The 10105-nt window shown below is 42.5% G+C and overlaps 1 protein-coding gene across 3 annotated transcripts in view; it reads right to left on the reverse strand.

The window, feature by feature from the left end:
- The window catches only part of ndst3 (N-deacetylase/N-sulfotransferase (heparan glucosaminyl) 3), a 59392-nt gene that overhangs the window by 46398 nt on the left and 2889 nt on the right, over positions 1–10105 (reverse strand). For 2 of the 3 annotated variants that reach the window (XM_015034056.1, XM_015034058.1), the window contains exons 1-2: positions 9378–9833; positions 6238–7499 (exon numbers count right to left, since the gene is read on the reverse strand). In XM_015034056.1, the coding sequence (XP_014889542.1) occupies positions 6238–7236 (999 nt within the window). In that variant the 5' untranslated portion in view covers positions 7237–7499; positions 9378–9833. Of the gene's footprint in view, positions 1–6237; positions 7500–9377; positions 9834–10105 lie in introns of those variants that run through there. The other variant, XM_015034057.1, reaches the window with a different exon arrangement.

A 10105-nucleotide genomic window follows, 5' to 3' on the forward strand; every position in this document is an offset into this window, starting at 1 on the left:
TGATGAAATAATGGTCAGTGCAAAGTAGCCTACAAATTCTTTGGTGGGGGGCGGTGAGGGACCTGGATAAAGGCTAGTGGAGCGCTGGCCCAAAAAAGGTTGAGAAACACTGGTTTAGACAATACTTCGGAGAAACACTGACGGCAGCTGCAAGTCTTTTAGGTTATGTCTCTGTCAGCGTCGCGCATCTGAAATCTAAAATCAGATCAGATGAAGAGGGCCTGTGAGTGTCAATTCTCAAGTATTGCCACAGATTCCCAGTTTTGCTTAAGTCTGGACCTCAACTGGGCCATTTCAACAAATTATCTAAACTACATATTTGTAGCTCTTGTTGGCCACTCGCAAGGTGACTCTCCGCTCCAGCCTCTTACTGCCTCCAACAAGTTTTCTTTCAGGGTTACCTTTTATTTAGCGCCATCCATCTTCCTATCAGCTACAACCAGCTTTCCTATCTATGCTGAAGAAAAGCATCTCTGCAGCATAATGCTGCCTCTCCCTAGTTTTATAATGGATATTAATGTTTTAAGCTCATGTACAGTTGTAGTTTAGTGTTGCCATCATGGCTTGTGACAAACCGTGAGCATCTATCTCTTCTTGCCACTCTTAAAGAGCATACATGGAGTCCATGATTGTCCTGTCAACAATGCACTGAATTGTACTTCTATTACATTCAGAGAGAAGGTAATAGACTACTTTTCATGTTGCATTTGCAAAAAAAAAAAAAAAGCTGTTCTTTTATCATAAATAAAAGCCTAGCAGACTACATTGGGGTCTTAATGTGGAAAAACTATAGAAACATTCAAATGGTTTTAAATACTTTAGACAGAATTTACAAAGAGGTCAGTTTTAAAATCAGGTCTCGAGTCTCTGTTTGACCTCAGTTATTGCAGTAAGGTCTAACAAGAAAATACCTTTCAGCCACTCAATCTATGTAGAAGGTGTGTTTCATCTAAGCTTAGATAACAACCCCTGAAGAAGATGCCTCAGAGAGAGAAAGAGCAAGATCAAGCTGAGAGAGGAAGAGAAGAAACGCAAGAGAGGCATACAAACAGGCCGGTGATAATCAATGACTTAAGTGAGCAAGGAGAGAAGAAGAATGTAAGTAAAGGCAGAAGGTGATCTGACCCATCGCTGCCGAGCTCCCTGAGAAAGAAAGAGGCCTGCATGCACGGGTTGGAAAAAAAACACCAGCAGAGAATCATTGTATATGGGTTTTGACTGACATCGCCCTTCATTTTGAGAAATGTCATCAGTGGGGTGACTTCCTGTGAATCATTTTAATAGAGGTAAAGCAGATGTGTGTGAGAGTGTGAGGGTGCGCAGACAGAAGTGGGGTAAGGATATTGTTTGTCACCGCAGGAACAGGTGGGGGTGAGACTAATGAAGAAAAGAAGGGTGGCATTTAAATTGGCCTTGCCTCGATCCCGTCTTCCATCCTATTTCAACCAGCATGCGAGCTTTTTTTTTTTTTTTTTTCCAGAGGAAAACGAGGATTCCTCAAACACCGTGATGAAGTTTCCACTTTAACTGTTTATCAGCCTCCAGGCACATTTTACATTTTCACATTGTTTGTGTGTAATTCCTATTTATTCATTGTGGAATGTTTTGCCATCTGGTATCTTGTAACTGCTAAATAATTCTACAGTGTCAGAATAATATTTCCATCCTCCATGTTGTATATTTTCCTCACTAAAACTTTATCCGCTCTCCTTCTTTTTGATGTTTTGTTTTTTTCTTTTTTGATGTAACGTGTACAGGAAAACACCTAAAAATGACCTTATTGCTATCACTTTTATATAAAAAATCAGAATTCACAGAATGTGCTTTATCTAAATTGACTGAACCCCTTCAGAAACCATGAACAGAGTGAAGTGGGTATGTACAATTTTCAAAATGTAAAAAGCTATTTTTTTTTTTTGCATAGGCATAAAGAGTACACTTTAATTATTCTAATATTTTACCATTTTACCATGTGGTAGCAGATGATAATAAATATATTAAACCTGAAAAATCTTCCATCCATCATTTCAGCAAGAATAAAAGTCTTCTAAAATCAATCATTTTCAAAATAATTGTGGTAGTAATGTCAAATAATCAAGGGCTTTTGAATTAAACTGATTTCTTTCAAGAAATATAAATAAAATCTATTTGACTATTTCCTGTAAAAACTACCATTAGCTAAACGTGTTGCACTCCAAAGACCAAATGTACGAAATCCCAGGAAATAAGTAAAACATACTGTTATGACGGCTTCAGAGTGTCAGTGCCATGCGGCATTCGTGTCCCAAAATTCTAACTAGGATTGCCACAATACTTAAATTTCAAACACAAACAGTAAGATAAATATTCAATACTCGAAATCGCTGCAAAGCTTTTTTTTTTTTAAAATGAAATGGTTTTTTTCTAGTTAACTCCAAAATATATAATGAATTGCAATTTACATTTTTTAAACTTTTCTATCAAAAAGCAAGGGATATTTTAGTCCTTGTTAAAAGACATACATAATTTGAAAGTGCCACCTCACCTCTTTATCTTCAGTGTGCCAGTGTTTGCTTCAACAGCCTGGGACAAATAAAGGTTCATTTTCTACTAAAATTGTATTTCAAAACAAACGCGGGTCTGGAGCATACAAAGCATATTTTTAACTAAGTACTCAAGGATCTGATCCATGCAAATGTATTCAGCAGCCCTGAACTATTTCTCTGTTTCTGGTAATTTTGCTGGGTATTTTCTTTAATGATCAACTACAGCAGCCTCATAAGAAACGTACCTCGGAACAAAGCTTGTCAGCTAAAGAGGATCGCATATGTTTTTTTTTGTTGTTGTTTTGGACGTACTTGCCGTGTTTGCGTAGTTTGAAACTTCCAGCAGTGGCCTATCGCTTTGGTCAGATGAGTGGCTGCAGGGAGGCTGAGCTGCTGCTGGAAGAAGTGCGATAATTTGGGCAGACGAGAATTGTTCAGTTTAACAATTTTGACTCAAGAGAGCGTCTTTAATACCAATATGTCAATTTTTCTTTGACAACCTTCCTGACAACACAAGCAACTGCCTCATGGAGAGGAGGCTGTTCATTCAAATACTTAGAATAGTTTTATGTTTGTGTCGTTTTTGTTGGCAGAAACTCAGTCTTCAAATTGACCTGCTGTGAGAAGCAATTAGGTAGACTCCCTGGTGAAGTTCTTCCTGATGTCTGAACTCACACTGACTTACTGTAGGCAAGACAACTCATAAGACACCTCCAACTTCTGAACAAACAAACAAAAAAAATCCGCTTAAAATGCTGTTAAATTTAGTACATTATCCAACAAATTTATCTTATGTGACTGGCATAAAATTACAATTAAAGCTACAGCCTGTGGCATTATCTAGTCAACAAATTAGATTTCGACTTTAACGTTTCACAGCTCAAATATCAGTCACCAACCTTAACGCGCGTAACAACAGAAGGTGCCCACAGCAACAATTTTCCCCTAATAAGTATCCGACATCTAACCAGGATTGTTTACTATAAATGACTTCCAACAAAGAGACATAAAAATATGAAATGAATCTGTTCATGTCACACCTCGTTTACCCCAGCTCACACAACCATACTGTAATCTGACAACTCTACCTGAGGCTCGTCATCAATAAGGCAAGAGCTGCTAAAAATATTTCTACTCTGCCGCTTCCCTTACTCTATTCCCTCATTTCCCCTCAGCATTTTGTTTCACTGAAATAGCTAAGTTTGCTACAAGCTCCTCTACAGGCACCTTGCTCTGCCTCTCCTCTTTCCCTCTAACTACTTAATCCTGGTAGTTTTTTTTTTTTGTTTTTTAAGAGAAAGTCTTTCTCTTTGTGGTTGCCAACCATCCCAATATGTGAAGGAAGTGTTTTAAAAGGCACTGCCTGCACTTTTATGCTGACCCTCTCTCTGTCTATCTCTTCCATCTCTCCCCCCCATCTCCCTTTTTCCCCATCTCCCTTCCCTTCTGTTATGGCACTAGTTCGCCCTCATGTATATTTATGCTACAAAGCTGAAGAGTCAGGCAGACTTAAAATGAAAACTCCAACTAGAGAGTGCTTGTGTGCTCATTTTCTGAGCATGTACTGTACATGCACAATAATATGGTGCACAGGATGTGTGTGAGTGGGAGAGGGAAAATGAACTCTCTTATCTTTTTCCAAGATTTTTTTTTTTCATATTCAAGGGTAGAATTTTTTTCTCTCCATTTCAGCTTCGACTGCATATTTTCTTTTCTTTTCTTTTCTTTTTTTTTTTTTGCCCATTCTCGCATCCTCTTCCTAACTTACAATAAAGAACATATCACTAAATTTCCTCTATCACCTGTCAGGAAGGATAAAAGTAACAACTTCATCTAAATAAGTGACTAAGCAAAGGCTATTTAGCAGCATCGCTTTCGGGAAACGTTTCTGGTTGCAAACAGTTGTAGCCTGGAACGTAACTCTTCTTGAAAGGATTGCTGAATTTTTGGAAGTGAGGTTGTGAGAATTTAATCAAAATGGTTCCCTAACTAGTCAGAGTTGAGGATAAAGCTATAACAATGTTTAGCTTTAAACATTGTTAAAAAGCCCCAAAACAAAGAAATTCTTGGTTGGCTAGCAGTCTGTCAAATACTGGGGGGAACCAGCCGAACTTGATTGGACACCCAAACCTATGAAAAGTGATTAAAAAAAAAAAAAAAGACAGACATGATTTAAGATTGTCATTTAGGTCCATGTACAAGTCGATGCACACAACATGTGCACCTGTGCAGGCAGTTTGTGGAGGGAAGTGGCCGGGCCCTTTGGAGAAACCCACACCTCAATATTTTTGTAGCAGTTGGCGGGTGGCACATACCAAACAGGAAGAAGAGCAGTAAGGTAGCATGTGAAAGGATGTTAGTTTTTCCCAGCATATGCATGCGTGAATAAAAACAGAGAGGGAATCATTAAAAGTAAAAAAAAAAAAAAGGAACTGCTAAGTAGTTACAGTTATGAGGCCATTCTTTATAGAGGAAACTGTATTAGGAAATAACTATAACTTCAACGATACGTTGAAGGTTATTACAGATCTACACTGATGAGGTGTAAACCATAAACCAAAACATATATTGTATTAATTAAACTCACCAGCTGTAACTCCTGCCACAAAAATGTCCTTTTTTCTAAATTGTATTTCTGCACAGCAGAATTTCTCTCTTCGATAAGCAAGAGGACATTTTCCCTTTTTATCCACCTGACTGGCAACAGGTGAGGGACGGACAAAAATTCGGGAATAATTAGTGAATGAATGCTACTTTTATCCCAGCATTTTGTCTAGTATCGCACTGAAATGAATTTAAAATTAATGATAAGAATGTTTTAAAATCTCTTGAAACCTTAGTTTCAAGTGACTCAAACCAAATTAGATAGTTTAATAACTATCTAACAGTGATTTAACAAACAGCTACAGAAAAAAGGAAAGTCACATAAACCCACTTTTCCCTTTTGTACGCCTACAGTGAGCTGGGCAAACACTGTTGTTCTTAGTTCATAGCCCAAAACAGCTCAGCCTACCTCTAAAAAACATGAAAAGCTTTATTTATTTTTTTACCATAAATAATACATTACAACCTGAATCAGTATTTTTAAATGCCTGCAAATACAGTGCTTCTGTTGCATGTAAACATGAGCACGGAAAGCACATCTGCCTGTTTCGGTGTGCTTGCTCGGACGAGCGTGTGCTGAAACAATAGCTATCTCGAGAGGCGAGCGGTGCAGCTGACTCTCCTTTAGTTTCCCTAAAAGGAGGAACGTGGGAAAAGAGGAATAAGAGCCATTCATCTTCTCACTGCTTCATTCACTACCTCCCTTTCTTACTCACCCCCCCTCCTCTTTCCGCCTTTCACACCACATCTTTGTTCCCCTAAATGGCCTCTCTTCTGGCTAAACCCCCCACTTGAAAATGCTCTGTTGTTGCAACCCCGACAAATATGCACTTGATGCAAACACAAAGAGGCATCGCACACATACACTCTCACACATTACTCTTAGAAAAAAAAAAATAAAATCTCCTGAAACAATCCTCTACTGAAGTGGCTTACGATTCAAAGAGAAACCCTTCCTCATCTTCATCATTGCCCAGCAACTGATTACTGGATTTACCAAGTTGATACCTGACTCACGGAGTTAGTCTGACACTACCGACCCAATTCATCCTCTATCCGTCTCTGTCTTTCTCTAATGCGCGTTATCCCCACACTCATCATCCAATACCTTCACATCCTTGGCGTTCATGCGTGTTCCCTCTTTGCCGACAAAAATATCGTCTATATCCACCAGAACATGCCGGTCCAGGCCCAGGGTAAGCTTTCTGTCTGTGAGGTAGGAGATGGCATCCACCAGGATGAGTCTGTGGAGCCAGTAGCCCAGTCCCTGGCCAAAGAGCACTCGTCTCACTCCGTCATACAGCCCCATGTCCTGCACCACCGTGGCCTGGAGGCCGAGGCTGAAACCAGGTCCAGCATTGTCTCCGCTGCCTGCCCCCGCTCCCTCTTTAGCCCGCGCTAACAGCACAGCCTGATATGTGGAGTGATTAGACGAGAACGAGGTCCAGTCCTCCCCAGGTAGGGCCCCTCGATCTGTGCCGGGCTTGGTCAAATGGAGGAGTGGTGAGGTGGACACCACGCAGCAGTCCCAAAGAGCCTGGTTGGTTCTCAGAATGAGCGGCAGGCCTCGCAGTTTGAGCACAGAGGGGGAATTCTCTGTGGAGCGGTAGAAGCCAATAATGCCAACTCTATACTCAGTGCAATATTGATGCAACAGCTGTCTGTTCCATGTATCTGCATGTGCATACTTCAATAGATTCTCATAAATGATGAGCGAATACCGTCCCCGGCCTTTCTCTGTCAGCGGTGGAAGGTCCCCCTTTCCTGAGGCTATCTCCATCCGAAACTGGAAATGGGCCGACTCCAGTATGGCCACGATGTCCTGGCCCAACTGAGAGTACTGTGACTCCACTAGTACCAGCACCACCGGATCAGTGTGGACATGTGTGTGCGGGGGGTTAGGAGGGTACGGGTAGGGGAGCTGACGGTACGGGGACATGGAAAGTGGCTGGGAGCAGGCAGGCTCGACTGATTGTCCAAGATGAATTGAGGGGGAAGAGTTTGAGAAAAGGAAATAGGCAGATAGGAGCAGGGAAATGAGGCAGCACGAGGCCAGAAGGAGCAGGAGTCTACGTAAGTGGCGCCGGAATCTCACAGCCACTGTCATCTCGAACTGCGGAGGTACTGTCCGTCAAACTAATAGATGTCTTTTTCAGTTTCACAGGCGTCTAGAGGTTTAGGAAAACCCAAGAGATTGTCTGTGTGTGCAGGCAGGAGCATAGCCACTCAGGGGTATGTCATGTCACCATGGCAGGTGAGTAAGGAAGCAGAGCCGGATTTTGGAAGAAGGGCCTTGATTGAAGAAACACAGTCGAGGTTCCTTAGCTTCAGGTCCTCACAGAGGAGTCACACACAGGGGTTGACTAATATCTGCAGAGACGGGGGACAAGAAGAAAAGAAAAGAATAAATTCATTGCACAAGGTTGAATATCCTGCATTAGTTCTGTGTGCATTTGTGAGTGAATGTGTACCTAGGCTGTGCCACCCTGGGGAATGTGAGGGCACAGCTGGTAACTACAGAACTGATTGAAAACAACTTGCATCCTCAGGGCTTAGCCAGCCTCTGACACACACACACACACACACACATACATGCAAAATGACATCCCAGTTAAAACATGACACAAAATTCAATCCACACAAACAAACAACAGCTGGTTGTGTGTTAATGTTGTCTTGCAGGGAGGTGAATAGGAGCTCAACTAATCAGTCCCATAAAGCTCCGCAGAGATTTCCTCTAATTGTGCCAAACTCTGAGCACCTCTGTCCTATTTCTGAACCTAATCATCTGAAATACCACAAAATTAGAGCTGGAATCCTTTTGCCAAGAGCACTAATCTGAAGGGAGGGAGGCCCGTGACAGCACAGAGGAAAAGAAGTGCGAGAATGAAAGAGAGCGAGAAAAGTGAGAAGGAGAAAGGAACAAAACGCAATGAATTATAGAAACAGACAAAAAAGAGCAGGATTAGCATCTTAATGTATGTGCCGGGAGCCAGGGAGAAGAAAAGATCCCACAGCATCTCTTTCTTTCTCTCGCTTTTTCTCTCCTCCTCCTCCTGCTCTGTCTCTCTGTGGCCCTCTCCTCCACTTCTTTCAGTTTGAATATCAATGGCCTCTTCTTAGATTCTCCATCTCTCCCTTTTTTTCTTGTTCTTCACTTTTAGGGAACACAAGCAGGGAGAAGGTCAAAGAGGAGGGATTCCAGCCATACTCCTGAAATATTAGATCAGTAAATGAGAAAGGAGGGGAGCAAAAAAAAATGGAACTGCTCTTTGGAGATCTACCAGCACAAGGATGAAAACGGCATTACTTATGCCAGTAACTAGTGTGAGTTGAGCTAAATAGCGCTTTCATGAAAATACTCTCCCCTCCAAAAACATCTTGTTACATATCACACATCAGCTATAGGTATCAAAGTATACCACAGTTACAAAAATGTTCAAAACCAATAAGATTTTCCCACACACCCTTCTTTCACGTTCAAAGTCCTTTTATTTACGTACGAAAGAAAACTCATGTGTCTTCGGCTGTATGGAGTAGTGCAGCGCTGACTCTTCTCCAATTTTTTTGCTGCACACTGGAAGTCATCTGGCTGAAATACCTAAAATGCTTACAATTTTAATTCAAGGTTATCAAACTGTCAGAATCTCCTGTCTGAGATTCAGGAAAAAAAAAGGAGACGGGCGATGAAAGAGACGCTCTGAACTCTTTAGGAATAAACGGTGCTTTAGGCAAGAGAGGAGGCGTTTTATGGAAGCTGGTGGTTGGAGCTCTGACTGAATGGAAGACTGATTTAACACGTTAATAAAAGGTACAACTAGGCTTTCTCGCTAAGACACAAGAGGGCGCTCGCAACGGTTGAAAAAACGACTTCACGTGGAAGTTTTACCCTCAGATTAACAACTTTAGTTGCTTAAACTAAAAAAAGATAAAATATCATCTTTTGTTCTTTTCTATCAGTTAGCAATTTGTTATTTAACTGTCTTAATATTACAGTTTTCACGAGTAATTCAGTGGTGCCGCGCATAGTGTAAACAAAGGAAAGGCAAAAGAAAACAGCCCTGTTTGACTTCATTTTCTCCTCTCGCATTGTTTTTCGTCTTTGCATAATTTGATTTAATGCACCTTCTAATCCAACAGGAGCAAATTCATGCAAAAACTCTAATAACACGTAATTCAACAGTTTCCCGTCCCGCTTCACGCTGTTGTAGTTAATGTTCGGGAACCTGCACAGACTCGCCCACTTACCTCTAACCCGGGCTGAGCGGCTGCCGTGCGGGAGGAAGCGAGGCGGTGGAGCGGTGAACGTGATGCTGCTGCTGCTGCTGCTGCTGCTGCTGCTGGTGGTGCCGGTGATGGGTCCGGGGCTCCAGTCTCGGTGGTGCACCCGTGTGTTTTGGATGCTGAGGCGTTGTGCCATCTCTCGCTCCCTCCCTCCTCTCTTTCTTCCCCGTCTCTACAAAAGCAGCGGGGTCGTCCAGTCGGAATGATCCTCTCTCCTCCCCCCCATTCATCACACTTCTGTTTCTCTTCCCCCCACCCCCGCTAGCTATCCCGCCCTATACTACGATATCTGTTTGTGAATCTCAGCTCGACATGCGGCGGAGCCTCGACGCATCCGGCTGCCCGCTGACGACTGGCTGCCGCGCGTAAAGGCTGCTGGTTTGTAAGCGCCTGACTAGCGGAGGCGATAGAGGGAGAAAACGTGGAGGGGAGAGAGGGGGGAGGAGGAATAGAGAGAGAGAGAGAGAGAGAGAGAGATACGCGAGAGAGGTAGGGGTTGATTGACACAAACAGCCCTTTTCTCGGGCATCAGCTATCACGGGGTGGGTAAAAGCTCTCGGCCCGTTAGTTGGTGTTGCTCGGATGAGCGATGTCACATGTGGATGCGCACCGGTGCGGGCTGATCGCGCCCCTCGCCGATTCCCTCTCGCTGTTTAAAATAACTTTAAGCTCTCCGCGTCAAATTTACGCAA

Source organism: Poecilia latipinna, unplaced genomic scaffold (assembly GCF_001443285.1).
Source record: "Poecilia latipinna isolate Pla-1442-1.1 unplaced genomic scaffold, P_latipinna-1.0 Scaffold286, whole genome shotgun sequence".
NCBI lineage: Eukaryota > Metazoa > Chordata > Actinopteri > Cyprinodontiformes > Poeciliidae > Poecilia > Poecilia latipinna.